Here is a 20,917-nt window from a genome sequence, read left to right as displayed (position 1 = left end):
TGTCGAAATATATGTCAATGATGTTTTTTTATTTTTTAAAAATTATTTTTAACATCAGCATATTAAAACAATCCAAAAGGTACAAACTGCACTCAATTTTAGCAAAAAAAAAAATTAATTTTTTTTTAAACGCAGGTTAAACCTCGTTCCCAAACAGCCCCTAGGTGACTAATCAAAGTCTTTCTTATTTTTTCATCGGCTTCCTCAATTCAAATTGTAAGGTACATAAAGCTCTTAATGTTATGCTTGTATCCTAAAATATTCATATTCATGGTTTTTATGAAACATATAAACATAATAAAAATAATAATTTTAAATTTTTTCAGAAGTTCTAAGAATCTTGTAAGATAATTAATTTAGAGTTATATTACGATTTATATAAAAATTACTTGAAGATTTTTTTTTTTTCAGGGGTTAGATAAACTCTTTAAGGTTGGTTTATCACAAACAATAAATTACTTAATTATTCCGATTTTCTAATAATAATCCATATAAATCACCCAAATAAAAATATCCTAAAACCTTTATAAAAAGAAAGATTGTTATGCTTTGAGTATTGGCTCTTTTCTTTTTCGCTTTGTTTATTTTGGTTCTATAATTGTATCTATTTTACTAACTTAACCTTATCTCTAACCTCTTTTATGTAACTTGAATCTTATTTTGTTTTCCTTTTGAAATGAAAAATGATTAAAAAAAATAAAGGAAAAATAAATAAATATAACTCCAATAAATAAAGCATTTGTGCAAGTATATAAAAATTTTATAGTGCTCAAAGAGGATTTAACAATATTTTATTAGTTTTTTTTAATTCATTTTGAAAAAAGAGATAAATATAAAAAAATAATTATGACCCATAAAAAATAAAAATTATTTATCTCTTCTATTTATATATATTCATAAATTTTTTTGATGCAAGTACATATAACAATAATGGCTATAATACATTTTCACGTGAAAAGTAATTGATTTTAAACATGACAATAATTATGAACTCAACACTATTAATGAGTACCCAGGCAATTTTCATTATGACATTTACTCACAAACTCTTCATCTATTAATAACAGCCGTTATATAACATAACAATCATTGTTTAATGAAATTCCAGAATCAGATCTCCTCAGAGCACTCCAGCCTTCCTTCGCCCGGGAATGGTGACAGCTGTTGCCTGCCGTGCGCAGCTTTGCTTTGAGTCCTTTCCTCTCCAGATCTGACCTCGCCCAAAGGAAGGTGAAGGTAGCATAGCGAGAGGCTTCACGCAATTGCGCGAAAGACCACCTAATCTCGAGCAGCAGATACTACCACATACAGGAGAAGAAGTTATAGCTCCAGCTATAGTGCTTATTAGGGAACGAAAGGTGAACAACTAATTAATTAGTCTCTGGCTCTCTGCCCTAATTTCCTAAGATGCCCTAATTTTCTAAGAAGAGCAGCCCGCCCCTAATTTCCTTTTCTGTTATCTCTTGCAGAATAAATAATTGGTTGAGATTTCATCGGAGAAATTGGAGTTTATTTCTACAGGTGCTTTATTTTCCTCACGCTACTTACTTTTTTATGTTTTTTTCTTTGTTGAGATTTCTTATTGCAAACAATTGTGCAGATTTTGAATGATTCCCTCTTTTTTCCATGCTTTTTAAGCTCTTCTTCTTGCAGAACAGATAATTGGCTGAGATTCCATCGGAGAAGTTGGAGTTTATTTCTACAGGTGCTTTATTTTCCTCACGCTACTTACTTTTTTATGTTTTTTTCTTTGTTGAGATTTCTTATTGCAAACAATTGTGCAGATTTTGAATGATTCCCTCTTTTTTCCATGCTTTTTAAGCTCTTCTTCTGATTGGAACAAATAATTGAAAAAAGTATTCATTTGACAACCATCCTTTAGTCACCCATGAAGAGAAACACTTGATATGACTTGCAAACATGAACTTTGTTGTTGTTGGTTTCATTCTTCATTAACATATTCACATTGAGCACTGACTGTGAAGGCATTTCCTCCATGTTGCCCGTATTATTAGTTTTTGATCTTTTTGTTGATTGTTAGTTTTTGATCTTCTTGCTGATTGATTAGCTTTGCAATGGTGAAAATACGGGAAATGAATCGAGTGAGTTTTAGTTTCTTCTTCCTCTTCTCATGTTTTATGATTTATTGTGATTTTTAAGGAATCTTTTGGATTTGTGGGAAGCTAATACCATTCTATTTTTGTTCTGCTACTTAAATTTTAGTTACACAAGTATTTTATTCTTCATTGGGCTGCTTGTGCTAAAAATGGGTAGGAAAAGATAAGCAATTCATCACTAGGTTTTGGTTTAGGGATGATGTAGTAGTTTAATTTATTTAATCTTATATTTAAAGAAAGGGTTGACCCACAAAAACCCGTGACCTGATTATTTTATCGGGTCAATTACCGGTTGCAAGGGGTCTGGCATTGCATACACAGTAGGGAGTGATCTGATCCCTTCGTTTTATTGGTCTAAAAATGGAATAGCATTGGTTTTGGATGGGAAACTCCATGCTGCAAATGCCATGCCGTGGCTTCTAATGTATTCCAGCACCAAGATTCTCACTATAATTAGGTGTACCTGCTGAGCCTCAGTTTCATGGATCTAAAAGGAAATGCTAGATCCATGTCAATAATAATCATAATTTATATAATAATAATAATAATAATTGATTTAATTATAGTTAAAATGAAGAAGAAGAAGATACAAATCTTGATATATATATATATATATATATATATATAAAAAAATAAAATTTTCAAGACACAATATATTTTAAAAAATAACAATAATAATTTAATTTAAAGTAAATTAAATTAAAAAAATTTCAATTTCTCAAGCCTAGCTTGTCAAAAGTTATTTCAAAAATTACAAATTCAAAAGATTAACGTTGTTGGTTCTTTTGGTAGAGAAGACAACGACCCCAGCGTTTTGGTTCTGTTTGGGGCAGAACCCAACTCTAAAGGGTTGAGCAGGACCCAACGCCATTGGGTTCTGATATCAACAGCCCACAGTTAAACACTCTGATGGGTCTCCCAGCAGCTCTAGAAAGAAAAGGCAACGCACCCAGCCGTAAACTTTGACCAACAATATAGTGTGGAACGGCCCTAGGGTGTATAGCTGCTGGGTCTGGTTATACATGCATACTCAATAGCCTTGGGTATGGCTGAGTTGCCATACCCAACACCTTTGCAGGGTGTTGGGTCGTGTGGACACAGGACCAAAAATGCTTTTTGGTGCTGCACGGTCAAAATAGCTACAGTATAAACAATCCACCATAAGGACATTGGCATAGGATGATTATAAAAAAAAATACAATTTTTTTTAGTGTTTTTTTTGCTTGAAATTAATATTTTTGTTATGTTTATTTCAAAAATTAAATAAACTATATTGAGTTTGTGTGCTGCGACACCTAACCCAAAAAATTTTAATTTTTTTTAAATTATTTTTTATTTTAAAATAACATTTTCTCCATGTTTTTGTATTATGTTTTTAATATTTTTTTTTGTGAAAAACATATATTGAGATTCTGTTTTTAAAAAAATATTATTTTTATTTTAAATTAATATTTATTTGTAAGGTTGTTAAAATCATGAATCGTAATTAATGCTATCGTGTTAAATCCGTTTATAAACTCGAAAAGTGGTAAAATTGTAGTAAAATTTAATGAAATCGGCTGAAATCATTTAAAATCACGATTTTGAACCTGTTTTACACGTGTTTAAAAGGAATATATATACTGCACTACAGGAAACCAATAACAGCACCAAAAAGTAAAAAACCTAGCGTCTTCTAGCGCCTCTCTTTCTAAAAGTCTTTCCAGTTGCGGTGTTCCAATCCAAACTTCCAATTTCCAAATTCAAAACAAATCGTCTCTGCAACATTTAAGTAACTTACCATCCAGTGTTCCATCTCTCCAATTTCCATCTCTCCATAACTTGCCAATTTCCAAATTCCACTTTTGTACAATCTACCTCTCTTTCCATCTCTCCAATTTCCATCTGGGTGGAAGAGAATTATATCTGCAAATTGCAACCTACTGGTAAGTGATCTGCAACCTTGAAGGGTTTTTTTTGTATATGGAGTTTCTGAGTTCTGAATTAGTTTTCTTAGTTGGGAAACTAATTAGGGGGGAGCCGGGGAGTCATTTTAATGGCAAATAATTTTGTTAAATCTTGACAAAGCCACGTGGAAAAATCCTTTGCACCTGGTAAAACAAAGCCATTGTAATCAGCCGAGCTCAAGTTTTTTTCCTCTTGCAACTACTAATCTCAGAGTCAATTAATGAAATTTTGCTCAATCAAATTTTATTATGTTTTCTAACCTGAACTTATTTTTAAAGTGGCTTCTGTTTCTTTGGCTTTTCATATATCCCGTAGTCAATTAATGAGCATGTGGATTAAAGTTATCAAAAGGAAATCATTGTTGTGATGAACTCTGATGTTGCAGCTCTTTATTTGTATTTGATAGCCTTTGGTGCTCCTCTATATTATATTTCAGAGTTGCTCTAAACTAATTGTTTTTCATTGTCTTGATGATACATTGCTTATCATACCAAGTAAGACAGTAATACACTAGATTCTGAACTTTTGAAATCAAAATGCCCTTGCCATATTCATATCTACTAGTGTAAGATTTTTTAATGTTGCCATGCTACTGTGATCTTTAATGTTTAATGAATGAATCGATGCTCTGTGTGTACGCTTCTTATTAGTTTACCCACCGAGGGATGCTTTGTGCCTACCTAAAAGCCGTCTGCATCAGTTATGAGTGTTTGTCTGTTTTTCATAGGATATATGATATTTTCCGATAACTGGTTGCTGTCGATGCAGAAGATGACCATGCATTTATTGAAAAAAAGCCTAACCCATGCATTGCTACTGTATTTAAAAAAGTACTGTAATTCTTCACTCAAGTTTTATTCATTGTCTCTTTATATCATGACTAGCTGGGCAAGTGGAGCCCTTGATCCAGAGATCAGCACATCTGGTGATGTTGTTACATCAGTGAAAAGGTTTGTGCATGCTTGTTAATTTGGTACTTTTGCTTCGATACTATGAAATGCAGGCTTATGTTAAATACCTCATGTGCTATTTCTCACAGGGGTGTATGGGCACTGATTACAGACTAGCAGTTTTTCTTGGTTATTGCTTGCTACAGGCCCCCTAACGTAAGTTGCGGGATTCAGCTATCATGAAATTTGGTTTTATGCTGTTACTTGTTACTGAATGTTGAATTGTTAAGCATACCTTATGGTTTATTTTGTCACTTGATATTTGAGAGTTTGCAGCTCTGATTGTAAGTGTTTGATTTATTTGTTGGGATTTAGTGGACCAACAATATCTAATCATAGATGGTCACTTCTCTGGTGCTTTTAGGTTTTAATATAACTTGGCTGGTTGACATTCTAATTTTTATGGATAAACATCAAAAACAGAGAGGACCTAACTCATATGGCTGGTTCTCAAACCTGGCAGCAAACTATTTAGGTTTGAAATTGTTTTCAAGTGAGCTCTTAACACATGCAGATTTGAAGAGCAGGGCTTAACTTAATTTGAAGAGTGATAGTGTTATTTAGCTGGGAATGTTTGTATAAGTAAGTTCATTTCTTGAAGTAGTCTTCCAGGAAATTTTGAAAGTTCAAGACTGCAATCTTCTGATTGATTATATTTCTTGATTTCCTTAGCGTGCTGGAAGAGTACCAGTGCCCTTTTTGGGGGTTTTTCTGCTGGGCTTCCACTTGATTGTGGAGACAGAGATAATATAGCTGGGTCATCAATATTGTGTTGGGATAATCAAATGGATCCTGATTTGGACCCTTTTGATGATATTCTTCCTAAGCCTGCCTTGACTAATGGTAAGCAATGCTTGGCAAATCAAAGTACAAATTTTTTTTTTTTTGGCTTTAAATAAAAAGTGGGTTGTTTGATGTTAATTTTGTTAGCAGCTAGGTTAGGTGGGAAGTTTCAGCCTAAGTCCAAACCTCGACCAAAAAAGGTGGAATTTGTACCAATTCCTTCAATTCCTCCAAGTAAAGCCAAGGAAAAGGCTGTGGCAGCATCGCAAACTAGCTTGGACACAAATATTTCTGTTCAGCCTTTTGGTATCATGGATGAGAAGTTGACATGTCAAATTGGTTCGTTGTCTCCATCATCACCTACCGGGACAAAGGAACCCTTGAAAAGCAATGATGGAAAAACAAAATTGGTTGAAGAGTCAGGGAGTCCCTTAGCCACCTCTGACATGGTTGGGGTCAAAGAACCTCAGAAATATAAGGAAGGTTTGTCCTCTTGGGAAATAGGAAGCTTGGAGGCAGCAAACCTCTCCCCTGCTAGGATAAATGATGCAGGCTCTGTTGGTGCTATGGATTTGGAGGCTGCAATATCTGGTTGTAATGATGACCAGGAATCTAGCTTTGTGAAATCGGTAGGAGTGGTAAGAAATCATCCTCTTCTTTCTTGTTTTTGATGTGTTGCATCCATGGGATTGATAAGTCCTGAAATTTCTGTCTTTAGGCAGGCTCATTGGGGTTTGATTCAGATCTACTGGAAGACATTCTTCCTAAATCTCTAAAAAATAATTGTAAGATACGCTTTCACAACATTTTTGATCTGTCACTAATGGAAACCCTATTCTTCTATTGAAAGATTCACTTCTGCTACAGCTAGGGCTGGTGGGAAATTCAAGCCTAAGGCTAAACCTCGGCAAAGAAATGAAAATCCAGCACCCGTCTCTTCATCTCCATCTAAATGTGCCGAGGAAGAACCTCAGGCACATTCTCAAAAAACACAATCCACAGAGCCTGTTGATGTTGCAAATACAAGGATGAACCCAGATGGCCCAACTTTACTTCAGCAGGGCAATGTTAAGAGTAATGAGCCATCAAAAGACAGCGAAGTTTTATATTTCAATGATAACAGCTGCTTGGAATTAGTCAACCCCTCATCTGAAAATATTGCAACTGAAGAGGATGTGAGCCCCCAAAATACTCCACTTGCAGAGATGAAGTCTGGAAATGATGGCCTGAATTCTAGGTTTGTAGAATCTGCCATAGAGGTGAGGGTTTGATCCGTCTCATGCCCTTGATATATTGCACCAAGATGCGTGGTTGAGTTTGATAATTCTGGAAATTCTGTTGGTTGTAGGTTGGTTCCATGAGATTAGATTTGGATGCTTTTGATTATATGGATCCTCAACCAGCCATATCAACTGGTATATATCGCTTGCACAATCTTTGATCCCCCCCTTTCCTTTTGCTTTTGTTATGAGATGATTGATGAAATTATTATTGTTGTTGTTGTTGTTGTTATTATTATTTTGGTCAGGGAGGGCTGCTGGCAAGTTACAGTCGAAGGTAAAGGCCCGGCCTAGGAAGGGAACATCTGAGTTAGCTGCTTCTGCTGTTCCCAATACTGCAGTAGAAACGGTGGCGGGTCTAGCTTCCACTGTCTTGGATAACATGCTGCCCGTTGAATCTTCTGGTGTTGAAAATGGTAGACTAACCGATCATGTTGGTGAGCCTAATATGGAGAGTGCTGGGACCAAAGAGCCTGGGAGAAACAATGGCCAGGCTCTTCTTTCTCCTCCAGAAATTTTAGCTACTGTCTTTTGTCAGAAGGACTCAAAGGGAAAATCCAGCTCGCCTGCACAAAATTTTGTTGATTCTTCAGCATTCATGAAATGTAATGTGGTGGCGCCAGATTTTTCAAGTCCCATTGAAGTTGCTGTTCAGGTTGATAATGGAAGGTTGGAATTAGAGGTGAATTCTACAGCCTTTCTTTAAATTGTATAATTTCTTCCTTGCAAATATATTTTGGAATAATTTGGTTAGTTTCAGGAATCAGGGGCATTTCCTGGCTTGGAAACTCCAGGTTTCTTGTCCCCAGATGTCATGGAGTCTGTTATGGCCCCACCACCAAATGTTCAACTTGTTCCTTCTGAAACCATAAACATTGATGGGTGTTCAGTTGCTGCCTTCCCATCAGATAATATTGTTGATTCCCCACACACTCACCCAGGTGATTTTATTCCTCCAGATCCTTGTAGTTATGAGATTCGAATGAACCAAGAACTGAAAAACCTTACAGAAACTTCTCGCTCAGATGATGTGACTGCTATCCATCAGGAGGATGCGTCTGATTTGCCAGAAAAGGAGGTAATAAGTTCTGCATGAATAAAATATTTTACTTAGATGTGTAGATAGGGTGCTTACTTGTTTTTGGTTTCTTATAAGACTTCTAGTAGTAGAAAAAGAAAGACTGCCCCAGTATCATGTAGTTCTTGGAAGTCTCAAAAAGCTTCCTTAGCTGGTGACATGAACGAACATGAAAAATCATCAAGGCGTCCGAGAAAGCAGGCCGCTGCCCCTCAACTTGGTGATGAGCCAGAATATGAGGCTCATGGCAATGATGACTCATCCATGCACCCAGGCGATTTTCTTCCTGTAGATCCTTGTACCTCTGAGTTTCAAGTGGATCAAAATCAGAAAGACTTTACAGAAAGCAATTGCTTGGCTAATGCAAATGTCGTGCGCTCAGAGGATGTTCCTGTAGTGCCTGAAAAGGAGGTAGTGCTGTTTGACATGGATAAATATCTTATTTAGTTCTGACAATTGGGTTTAACTTCATTTGGTTTCTTCTTAGAGTTCTAAGAGTGGAAAAAGAAAGGTTTTTTCAGCATCAAATTGTTCCCGGAAGTCCAAAAAATCTTCCTTGGCAGCTGGCCCTCAAGTTGTTGATGAGCTGGATGAAGCTCATGATAATGGTGGGTTACCTGAACCTCCTGGTAGTTCTGTTGATGAAGAAGACAATGATTATGAACCTAGAGGGGATGAAGAGAGTGACGATGAAAACAGAGTGGAAATTGCATCTCGAAAGAAACGAGCTTCAAAAAAATCAAAGGAACCAGTGACTGAAAATCAAAAACCAGTTCGAAAGCGCAACAGATCCAATGACACTCCAGGACAGTCAACACAAAAACCTCACAAGAAATTTTCTCATTCAACTCGTCGAAAAAAAAGATGTGGTAATCTCAATATATGTGTGTCAGTTGTTAGGTGAGATTATGAATTCTTATCTAAGTCTTACCAAATTGCTTTCTTTTATACAGTGAATAAGGATTTGCTTAACATGCCAGAGGATGAGATTGATTTCAAGAGGTTGCCTATCAGGGACATCATTTTGTTTGCAGAGTATAAGGAGCGGTTAGCAGTATGTGCACCTCTCCCTCTCTCTTGTGCAACAATTTACTGTGATTTGGTTTATCAATGTCATCTCCATATTAGTATACTTGTATTCGTGTTATGTTTGCATATTTAGAAGTTCAAGGTTTCTATGCTTGACCTCCTGTCCTTTTTATGCAGATGACAACATCAAAAATTCCCCCAAACAATCAAAGGTATGGTGTGAATTGATGAGTAATACTTAGCTGAGGAGCTTTTGTTATGTTGCATCACACTGCCATGGCTCTTGTGATTGAATCAGTATATGTATACATCTAATTTTGCGTATAAATGGAAGCCACTGTAATGTCACGTGTATTTGGCAGTTGCTTTGTGCCCTGTTTGCATGATATGTTTTTCCCATATTTCTTCTAATAGAAAACAAGCAAAAGTTGTTCAAATGCTTCTAGTAATCTAATTTATTGGAAGCACATTTCATCACATGTCACACCACTTGCTTTGCCTTTTTTTTTCTTTTGGACCAAATCCATAGAACTCAAGGTAAAATTTGATCTGTCTAATAAACGGAAAAGCAGTTTAGTCTTGTTAAAGTAAAAAAGAAAAATCTGACAATAATGCTTCATGCTCCAGCCTCCAGGAATGATTGCTAAAATCGTCACACCGGAAGAAGATGCTTATATATAGTTTTAAAGTATAAGATTTGAACCTTTGTTCACTATGTTGCAGCACTGAGAATCCATTTCATGGAGAATATTCCCATAATGAAGAGGATGGATTTGCTTCGGAAGAAGACATAACCCATGGTGATGACCAAACATATGTTAGGGCTCAACCAAGTTCGTCTTTATTCAACTACCAGTCTTTCATGGACAGAGCACCCAATTCAAGATGGTCAAAACAAGACACAGAGTTGTTTTATGAGGTAAACATAGTTGTGATTCTGCATTTAAAAGGCCATAATTAACCACATGTTTTACTGACAAACAAAGCAAATAGAACTACCTGTTTCAATTTTTGTACTCATGAAATTAAAACTTATCTAAATTCTATCTTTTGTTTATATTTTAGTTTTGCAAACTCCGTACACTATTGCTTGTGGTGCTTAGGAGCCTAAATTGTTGAAGCTGTTCTATGTGATGATACATTAAGATAGCATACTAGGTTGGTTATTTGAAATGAGTCATGGATAGAACAAAGGTCATGATGATTGGCTAAGTGTTAGTTTTTGTTGGGTTCCTTAGTCTAAATATTTTTTTGGCTGGTTCTTCCAGTAAGTTGAAAATTTTGAAAACTTGTTAAGTGGACAGATCATCAGAGAGTCAAGGGAAAGTTTTTCCCTGTGACATGCATTATCATGTCTGGTTGGTAAGAAATTCCAGTTCTACTACCAAGTAATTGTTATAGTGATGAAAAGCTAAAAACAAATGTGTAAATTTATGATTCTTTTCCCTGAAAATATAATTTGAGATGTTAGAAGAGAGAGAAGATATAGAAATCCTATGTAACTTAATGAATTTCTTCGAGCCAATCCACAACATGCAACCCCAGGATGCCTGGTGTTTTGTGCTTGTCTTGTATTTCAAGTTTCAACTGATATATTTGCTGTTGTGTTTTAGGGGATTCAACAATTTGGGACTGATTTATCGATGATCCAACAACTTTTTCCTGGTCGAACACGGCATCAAGTCAAGTTAAAATATAAAAAGGAGGAGCGTCAGCACCCCTTAAGGCTCCATGAAGCTCTGAGCAGTCGTCCAAAAGGTGAATAGATCACATAACTTTTTTTCTTTTTGAAAGTTCAGTTCCTAGTCAGCTGAATTTGTATTATAGTATAGTTAATATCTTTTACACAATGGTGTCTGCACTATTTGGGAACCGAGTGAAGGGGGATTCCAAGATCTTTTAACTGGGCGTTTTTTTTCCTTCTCTTCTCTTTTGGCTTCATCTCAAAAGTGGTTACTGACTGGCCATGGGCCTGGTATCACATTTTCTACTGTATCTCAAATCAAAGTCTCCTAGTTTGCTGATTTGTAGCTTCATTTTAAAATCTAGAAGTGGAAATATACATTTGGCTTAGCTAAAGCCTAAAAGGATATCATATTGTGAAAATCCATAATTTGTTCTCATACGTGGCCAAAGATTGTGTTATACATAGCATGGTATATGTGTTTTTCCAGGATTCCCACTAGGATCAAGCGAATAAGAAATCAAAACTTAAACTGATTTTAAACATTGCGAGATGAGCCATGTTGGATACTATGTGTTATAATATGATTTTTTTGCAGATAATTCGTATTTTGAAAAGTTAATTGAGCAGCTACAAGAAGTTGCTGGTACTCAGGAAGAACAAGAGTCTTACAAAGATGACTTAGTTGATGTGTCAGGCGAGGAGGATGCAGAGCTAAATGCTGAAACTAGTGTATGCTTTTTTTTCCTGCCCCCTTTCTATTGGTGTTGGAATCTGACTATATATTTCATGTTATGCTTTCTATTGTTCTCGTGGACATTTCCCTACTGTTGATTATCTGATATGGTTGTCCAATTGGTATTCATGTGGTTCTCAGACTGCTTTTGGCTTTTGCACAATAAAGAGATTCAAGCATAATAGGTAGTACCGGTGTGAGAACTTTATCTTGACTTGATTTAGAAGTTAAGGGAAGCTCAACTGCAGGGCCTAGATATGGCCTTCTGTGACTTTCTTAGATGGTAACGATCACTGTTAATAGTGTTATGTCTTTCATTGGCTCATCCTGTGTTTCCCTTGCTGCTTAGTTGCAGTAGTCTAATCTGCAGTAGTGGCACCAATAGGGAGGGGAGGGGTGGTGGGAGGGTTGCAGGCTCAACTTTTACCTTCAAAACAATCACACACATTTATGCCAGTATTCATATATAAAAATCACTCAATTGGTAATGCATGTATGGATGCGCTGGCAGGGTGAAGTTACAAAACCCGAGCAGGGTGAGAATGTAGGAGTTGAAGAAGAACAGGAAGAGAATGTTGCTGAAGACCACCATGGTCCACTGAAATCTGGTGTTAGCGATGAGGACGTAGATGATATATGGGGTTCATATTAAAGTGAGTCTTAGTATCATGCTGAAGGTGGGAGAGGAGTCTTGTTCATATTGCTTTCTGGTAATTTTTCCCCTCTCCAAAGCGTTTAATGCATTTTGTTTGTTTCATCTCGTGCTTCTGTTTTCATCAAATGCATGTTATCATGGGACGGATTGTCTGTTTGTTCTCTAGTTGTGCGATGGCTTAAATCACTTATGCTTCCTGAGCAGGCTCTATATGAAAGCTTCAATGAGGCAGGAAGAGCTGCTTGCTTACATGGACAGTCAAGAGGATTTTGGTATGCGTGCCAAAAATTTTAGGCCCAAGTAAATCTTGATGCAGCTTAGTAGTCAAAGCAATCAAATTTTCTTTTTATTACGTGTATTTATTTATTTTTCTGGATTATCACCTTTCTAATTTTATATGTGATGATCTCCAATTTAGGAAATTTGATGTATATAGAATAGCAAGCATGGCGCAAAAAACTCTTAATTTAAAAAATATGCTCGACCTTTTGGATTCAAATCTTGGAATCAATACCGAAAAGAATTTATGAAATATCTTGTTTGCTCTTAAAATCATTTGAAAATCTTGTGTGCTTTTAGGGCCTGTTTGTTTGTTCAATTTTTATAGAATCGTATAGTATAATAATAATAGCAGCACAGCAGCATATACGGGATTTGTCTGAAAACATCTTTAGGCTCTGTTTGTTTGCTGGAAAGTAGTTTCCTTTTAGAAAGTGAATTGGGGAAAGTGAATTCCGAGAAAGTATTTTCCGATATTTGATAATGTAATGGAAAATGAGTTGGAAAAACTTCCCAGTGTTTGGTTATGTCATGGAAAATGAGCTGAAAAATAACTTATTAATATTTTATTTTTTCAAGTTTATTAAAATAATAAGTAACAAATTTTACAAATTAAAAAGTTAAATGAGAATGAAATTGAAAAAAAAATATATAATTTCATAAATTATCTCAAATAAAATAAATAATAATAATCAAAAATAATAGAGATCATATCTAAAAAATTTAAAAAAAAAAGAAAGATGAAGAAATTAAAATAATAATAATCAACATTTCATAAACTATTTTAAATAAAATAAGTTAACAATAAAAAGAATGAGGACCAAATTTGATAGATAAAAAATTTTAATAAAAATATGATAAGGAAAAAACAAATAGCAATTATAAAAATAAGGATCAAAGTTAATATAAAAATAAAATTTTAAGAGATGAAATTGAAAAATAAATATTCAAAACAAAATATATATAAACAATCAAAAGTTTGAGGATCAAATTTGATATAATTAATAAATAATGACATTTCTAAATTTTCACAACTTCCGGAAAGTGTTTTCCCCCCAAATTTTTCAAGGAAAATAGTTTCTGAAAACCAAGTGAAATTTTTCCTTTTACTGGAAAGTGTTTTCCATTGATCAACTTTCCTACTGGCAAACAAACACAAGAAAGTTTGGAAAGTGATTTCCCGGAAATCACTTTCCGGAAAACGAACACAGATAAAGGGAAAACACTTTCCTGAAAACCAAGTCAAATTTTTCTTTGACTGAAATTGACTGGAAAGTATTCCGTTGACTAGAAAGTATTTTCCGTTGACCGGAAAGTGTTTTTCGTTGATCAACTTTTCTAATAACAAACAAATACAGGAAAGTTTGGAAAATGGTTTCCCGGAAACTACTTTCTAGGAAACAAACATGACCTTAGTATTATTTATGGGGCTAAAAATCTCTACAAACACCATTGTCAGCCCAATATCTACTACCTCATCAGCATGAACTCTTAATTTAAAACCCGAATATCTGAAAACATGAAGAAATAGTTAATTAGAACAATGTTTGCATGCATCACTCGGTTTTGCTATGCAATATCAGAGGTACGTAAACTATACCTTCTTTTTCCTGTCAATGTAGGTTAGGAGTTCCTCCTCCTGTTTAGCGTGGGCATCCTCGAGTTCCTGGGCAAACAAAAACAAACATTCAGTTGATTTTTCTCATGCCGGAAACAGCTCCAGATAAAATAAAAGAAAATGATTAGAAACGACTCGCCTTATAGTAGTAGCATTCAGCATTTCTTATTTCTCACGGGACGTGGCTTCTGGTTTGGAACTGAGAACATTCAGCTTTTTTTTCCCCCATTTTTGCTGATTTTTTTTTAATGAATAATTTTACGCTAACAATCATATTTTTTTATTCAATTGTTAAATCGAATTGAAATTTTACTGGATATTTCCAGAGGTCTTGTTTTATATCATGTTAAAATTTTAGATTTACCATCATAAAAAAAACATTGTGATAAGATCTAGAATCTACTACAAATGATTTATATTAGTATGATTTATATTAGTTTCTTAGTTGATTTAGAATTTTTTTACCTGTTTTTTTAATAAATCTTTTTTTTAGAATTGTTTAGGATGTTTTTCACCCTATTTAGATTGTACTTATTTAAGCTTTTTAACTATGATGTTTTGAATAAATTTATGTTTTGTATTACGCAACGCTTTTCTTCTTGGTCAAACAAAGAACAATTAAACTTATTAAAGTATAACTAACTTTGTGGTGGTTTTTTTTATATATTTCTTGTCCGTGAATTGTTATTTGTTAAGTGGATGTTTTTATTCTTATTAAAGTGTAACTTATTTTGCTTTCTAGGATTTGTTATTAATTTTGTTATAAGTTACGGAACTATATAATCACGAAGTTCACATAGAATTCTCAATATATCCTGATAACTTAGTCCAGGAACCGGAGAAACAATCTGATGTACTAAATGATTCCTTGAATGACCATAATTTGCAGCATCAACAACTCTTTCTTCGCTAAAAGAAGAAATTTTCTTCATGTTGCTGGAATTCCAAAAAAGTGTTAAGCAATCACTTATTGGCATGAAACTGGGTGTTTAAAATACCTTTGTGTATGGCTGATTATCTTCAAAAATTGTATTCTTATAAATTCCTAAAAAAGTGCTCTTGTGGCATTTGGCTTTCTCACCATTTTGAGCCATCTGGATGCAAAGTACTGTAAAAAATCTTTGGCAAGTCACTAGTTAGAAAGAGAGAGGGAACCATGAGTTTCAGAAGAGAGTTTAGAGAGCGTTGGAAAGGTCAAATTATTTACCTACCATCGATTGCTCTAAGCAATTTGCTCTAGTATTTGTTGCCCAGAAACTGATATGAACTGTTTAGCAGTGCTCCATGAAAGCCTGAATCCAGGACCACCATTAACGATGAACATCTGATTCAGGGTCTACAATAATCAGGACATTCCAAAAGCATTAGGCAAAACGAGAATCATGCATTCATCTAAGGAAAAAAACCAAGGCAGAAGACGAAGTTAAAATGACTAAACTAATTACCTCAGGGTCATTTCACCATCAATCTATGAAATGTAGCTAATAATTTCCCTTGCAATTTTGGGGAACAAGAATCATAAAAGGTTTGAACAAGAATAGCCCAATAAAATCGATGTTTTATAGCATTTACCCCTTTTGATATGTTGATCATATGGTCCAAACAAAATATTTGCAATGCCGATGATCTTTTTGTGATTTCAAAAGTAGCTGGAGAATCAAGCACTCAGTAAACTATTAACCCTCAAGAAGAATATGGTCAAGCCCATAACCATATCCAAAGGAAGAAAAGAAAAATCAAAGAGGAGTTACATCCAGAGATATTGACAGATTTAGAAGTCAAGAAAATATATCGCTTGTTTTCATGTCTTCTATTGACATGGTCTAATTATTATTAAAGACAAAAACTAAATGAGATAGATGTTGGCTGTAGAAAACACACTGTTAACACGCTAATCAACAACACTAATTTTTTTTGTAAGTCATTCTTTCTAAATGATTGATCTTTAATTTTTTAAAATTTAATTTTGGTATAATCTTTTTTCTGTCTTTAGTTTAAAAGGGAGAGAGAGAGAGAGAGTCATTGAATTCTGGTAATCGAGAGGAAAAATATCAGTTGACACTAATTCTTACAACCATAATAATTGATTTTTGTGTTAACAGATTCCATCTAGTGAGAGGAGTTTCATCGAGGTATTCATAGCGTTCTGATTGCCTAAGATTGTAGATATGAGCTCGAGAATTTTTTCTGATTCACGTTGAGTTTAGGATTATTTGAGGCATTGTTGGATTTATTAAGATCTTTATGGTATTTGGGATAAACAAAATGGTTGCTTTCATTTTTAGTAACCCTACAATCGCCTAATTCGAAGGTTGCAGGATACTCGTCGCCGATGCCTCTTTGTTTTTTTTAAATAAAATAAAGGATATACAACATGTCATCTGTCTTTTAAAATTATATATGTATATATATATGTGTGTGTGTATATATATATGTATGTATATATAAAATTATGAGGCCTAGTGCGTAGGCTACTGATTAGTACTTAAAAGTGCATGTTTATCAAGGTTTTATATCATCATTTTGCACTTGAAGTATCAATAACTCCTTAACTAAAGCATGTTTTATAATAACAAGTTTGATATTATAAGATACCTTAATTTATGGTAAATGCTCATTTTAAATGCAGGACTATCACATAAATAAAAGGATTGATTGATGAGTTTAAGCATTGAAAGTTAAAGGACAAAGAGATGGCCAAACTTAGAAAAGAGATGTCGGTGCAGTCCAAACCGGAACATTGCTCGGTAATTGGATCATATCTGGAGCTCTAGATTTCGGATTTAGGTCCACTTTATATGGATGGAAAGGTAAGACAAAAGCCTACAACTTTCATGAGGAGCCCAAGATTTGAAAAGGTCGTTTTGAAGTCCAAATTGAAGGAACAACGAAGAAGTCCGAAGCTGTCCTGCAGCCCAAACACTATTTAGTGTTCAGCCCATATCTTGAGTTCTAGAAGTCCAAATGACCTCATCTTTTTTTTGTTGGAAAGCTGAGACAATTTCCTAGAACATTCTTGAGGATTCTGGGCAAATTATGATGTTAGAAATGACGTCTTGATCAGACAAGAAGATAAGGATTGTTATCTAGTCAAGATGTGGCCACCCACTCATCAATTAGTCAACAAATCAATAGTTCCAAATTTTGGCCTATAAAAGGAGGCACTTACCATGTATTGAGGCATCTTGGTGTTCAGATCAAGATCATGCTCTTGCGTTTCTCTCTTTGTATTGCTTATGTCTTGCTTTCATTAATATCAAGTTTATGCACTTCATTTCCTTTCTTTTACTTAGTTAACTTCTTTCTCATTTATGTTCTTATCTTGTTTATTTATGTTTCTTTCTTCCATTATGTTTAGCTAAGTTAATTATGTCAAGGTGAAAAGGGCACACTAATGGTGTAAGAATAAGTATAATATAAACTTAACATGGACCTTAACGATGGATACTAACATGTTTTATATTTGTTATCTTGTTCACTTTTAATACTTTGCTTGTTAAATGGTTAATCTAGATTTATGTTGTATAACACTTGGGTACAAACAAATACTTGGTACTTTCATAGCCCATACTGTATGGTATAACCGACACCTGAGCTATGAAAGGGACTTGATTTGTTGTTAACATAAGTTATAATCATGAACGCCTGCCAACATTTACAAGTATTAGCTTTATTCGAATAAGATAACTAATGTAATCATGTTAACAATTTATAATCTAATTGGAACCTCCTTTATGTGTGGTTTCCAATTGAGTAATAAGAGTTTATATTATACTTGTTTGAAGTACCATTAGTGGATCCTCTAACCTTGACATTCGTTTTTATCATTGTTTAATCCTTACATTAATCTTCCAACTCAAAGTTCTCATTAATTTCTTCATCTTCTTCTATTGCTACTACTACTACTATTATTATTTTTATTATTGTTGTTGTTGTTATTTACATTCTGTAATATATCCCTTTGATCTTTTCATAAACTCAGTATATAGGCTGGAAACCTGTGACCCGATCTTTGGATCATTCTCAGGTGTAACAACGCCACGTACTGAGTATTATAATAATAATTATTGTTATTGTTGTTATTGTTGTTGTTGTATTGTTATTTATAATTTATACAATTAACCTCTCTGTGGTTCGACCCCGATCTTACTGGGTTATTTATTACTTCGACACTCCTGCACTTGGGAAGAGACATCAAGCTTTTGGTCGTGTCAAGTTTTTGGCGCCGCTGCCGGGGAGGTAAATTCTTGTATAAATTATAATATTTAATTTATTTTCTCTTTTCACTTTTCATTTTATCTATTTTTGTTTCCTTTGTTTTGTTTTGTTTCTTTTCTTCTATTTTCTTTTCTTGCTTTTATTCTCTTCTTACACGTGCATGAGAGTTTGGTCACGTACATTAAGTGGTAGAGTTTGTAGGGTATCCTCATCATTTTCAGAAAATATGGCCGAAGAAGATAATCAATCACTTCATAATGAGAATAATGAGAATAACCGTATGAGAACACTTAGAGACCACATGAATCCCACAAGAACAAGTGCACCCTCATGCATAGTTTTCCCTCCTGATGCATCTCATTTTAATTTTAAGCCAGGCATTATTCAACTTTTACCATCTTTTCATGGCTTAGACTTAGAAAATCCATACTTGTATTTAAGGGAATTTGAGGAGGTCTGTAATACATATAATGACTCAAATTGTAGCATGAACACCATTCGATTAAAGCTTTTTCCTTTTTCATTAAAAGATAAAGCTAAAACATGGCTACAAAATTTGAGACCGGGATCCATTCGTGCTTGGGATGAAATGCAACAACAATTTTTAAAGAAGTTTTTTCCATCTCATAGAACAAACTCTTTCAAAAGACAAATTATCACTTTCACTCAAAAACCAGGAGAAACATTTTACCAATGTTGGGATAGGTATCGAGATTTACTTAATACTTGCCCACATCATGGTTTTGAAACATGGAGATTGGTTTCACATTTTTATGAGGGTTTAACACCTAGAGATAGGCAAATGGTTGAATTGATGTGCAATGGAACTTTTGAAGATAAAGACCCTAATGAAGCAATGGAGTACCTAGACTTGCTAGCTGAAAATGCTCAAAATTGGGACACCACAGGTACTTATGAGGCACCAGGTAAAACTCAATCTCATACATCTAGTGGGGGTATGCACAACCTTAGGGAAGATCATGACCTCCAAGCCAAGTTTGCATCTTTAGCTAGAAAAGTCGAGGCACTAGAATTAAAAAAGAGTAGTCAATTAAAATCTGTTCAAGACATTGTGTGTCAAATCTGTGAAACAAATGAGCATGCAACCAATGATTGTCCAACTTTGCCTTCTTTCAAGGAATGCCTCCATGAACAAGCCCATGCTTTAAACAATTTTCAAAGACCCAACCATAACCCATACTCACAAACATATAACCCTGGTTGGAGAAATCACCCAAATTTTAGTTGGAAGAGTGATAGCAACAATGCACAAACTTCACATCCACCGTTTCAAGCACACCATAATTTCCAAAATTCTCATGGATATGCACCTCCTTATGCTCCACCTCCTAGAAGAAATTTTGAGGAAACATTGCATGCATTCATTGAAAAGCAGGAGACAATCAACACTCAACTTGCTCAAAGCATGACCGATTTTAAAGATGCTCTTGCAAAATTAACATCTGCTCTCAGTTTCCAAGAGAAAGGTAAGTTTCCTTCTCAACCACAGCAAAATCCAAAGGGACAATACAATGCAAATGCAAGTAGTTCTGGAAGCCAACACATGGATCAAGTCAAATCAGTCATCACTCTTCGTAGTGGTAAGGTTATTGAAAAACCTATTCTTGAACCTTGTGAGAAAGATGATGAGTCTATCTCTGAGGGTAAGGAAGGGGTTGAACCTGAACACTGCAAAGAAAAGGCTGATTCCCCGCCAGCACTTCCATTTCCTCATGCCATGATCAAACAAAGGAAAGTTAGTCACAACTCTGAAATCTTTGAAATTTTCAAACAGGTAAGGATCAATATACCTTTGTTGGATGCTATTAAACAGGTTCCTTCCTATGCTAAATTTTTGAAAGATCTGTGCACTGTGAAGAGAAAACTAAATGTGAAAAAGAAAGCCTTTTTAGCCGAACAAGTAAGTGCCATTCTTCAGAACAATAATGCTTTGAAATATAAAGACCCTGGTTGTCCTACAATTTCTTGCTTTATTGGAGAACATAAAATTGAAAGAGCCTTACTTGATCTTGGAGCTAGTGTGAATTTACTTCCATATTCAGTCTTTCAAAGTCTCAATCTAGGTGAGTTAAAACCAACTTCTGTAACTCTTTTACTCGCCGATAGATCTGTAAAAGTGCCTAGAGGAATAATTGAAGATGTGTTAGTACAAGTCGATAAATTCATTTATCCTGTGGATTTTATTGTTTTGGACACGCAACCTGTTGAAGCATGTAATTCATTTCCTATTATTTTAGGACGTCCGTTTCTTGCAACTTCTAATGCATTGATTAATTGTAGGAATGGACTCATGAAGTTATCTTTTGGAAACATGACATTAGAGATGAATATTTTCAACGTTTGCAAGCAGCCTGAAGATGATAATGATTTACAAGAAGTAGATCATATTGAAGAATTAGTTCATGATCAACTTGAATCTACTTTGAGTAAAATTGAGTTGGATGAATATGAAGATTTGCAAATGATTTATTCTCAGGAAGAAATCACGGATGAAAAAGGCACCGAAAATATTGATGCCGATC

General features: G+C 34.6%; 1 protein-coding gene across 10 annotated transcripts; it reads left to right on the top strand.

Annotated features, from left to right (window-relative positions):
• The first annotated feature begins 1,044 nt into the window (after window positions 1-1,044).
• On the top strand, window positions 1,045-12,791 carry LOC118034492 (uncharacterized). 10 transcript variants are annotated; one of them, XM_073411834.1, is made up of 23 exons: window positions 1,046-1,358; window positions 1,470-1,521; window positions 1,639-1,705; window positions 4,949-5,014; window positions 5,104-5,170; window positions 5,529-5,596; window positions 5,687-5,857; window positions 5,945-6,435; window positions 6,516-6,582; window positions 6,665-7,056; window positions 7,146-7,212; window positions 7,326-7,759; window positions 7,832-8,018; window positions 8,103-8,155; window positions 8,234-8,566; window positions 8,643-9,024; window positions 9,109-9,209; window positions 9,362-9,396; window positions 9,908-10,103; window positions 10,798-10,942; window positions 11,467-11,600; window positions 12,116-12,314; window positions 12,464-12,791. In XM_073411834.1, the coding sequence occupies exons 7-22, from the start codon at window positions 5,800-5,802 to the stop codon at window positions 12,254-12,256; spliced, it is 3,216 nt and encodes a 1,071-aa protein (XP_073267935.1). In that variant the 5' UTR covers window positions 1,046-1,358; window positions 1,470-1,521; window positions 1,639-1,705; window positions 4,949-5,014; window positions 5,104-5,170; window positions 5,529-5,596; window positions 5,687-5,799; the 3' UTR covers window positions 12,257-12,314; window positions 12,464-12,791. The 10 variants fall into 10 exon arrangements, with proteins under 10 accessions (XP_073267930.1, XP_073267929.1, XP_034895694.1 ...); XM_073411833.1 differs by having other exon boundaries at window positions 8,088-8,155; XM_073411829.1 differs by having other exon boundaries at window positions 1,045-1,358; window positions 1,659-1,705; window positions 7,832-8,155.
• Window positions 12,792-20,917: the final 8,126 nt, after the last annotated feature.

The sequence above is a fragment of the Populus alba genome, chromosome 10, assembly GCF_005239225.2.
Source record: "Populus alba chromosome 10, ASM523922v2, whole genome shotgun sequence".
Taxonomy (NCBI): domain Eukaryota; kingdom Viridiplantae; phylum Streptophyta; class Magnoliopsida; order Malpighiales; family Salicaceae; genus Populus; species Populus alba.
Note: the sequence above shows the minus strand (reverse complement) of the source record. Positions and strands in the feature narration are given on the sequence as shown.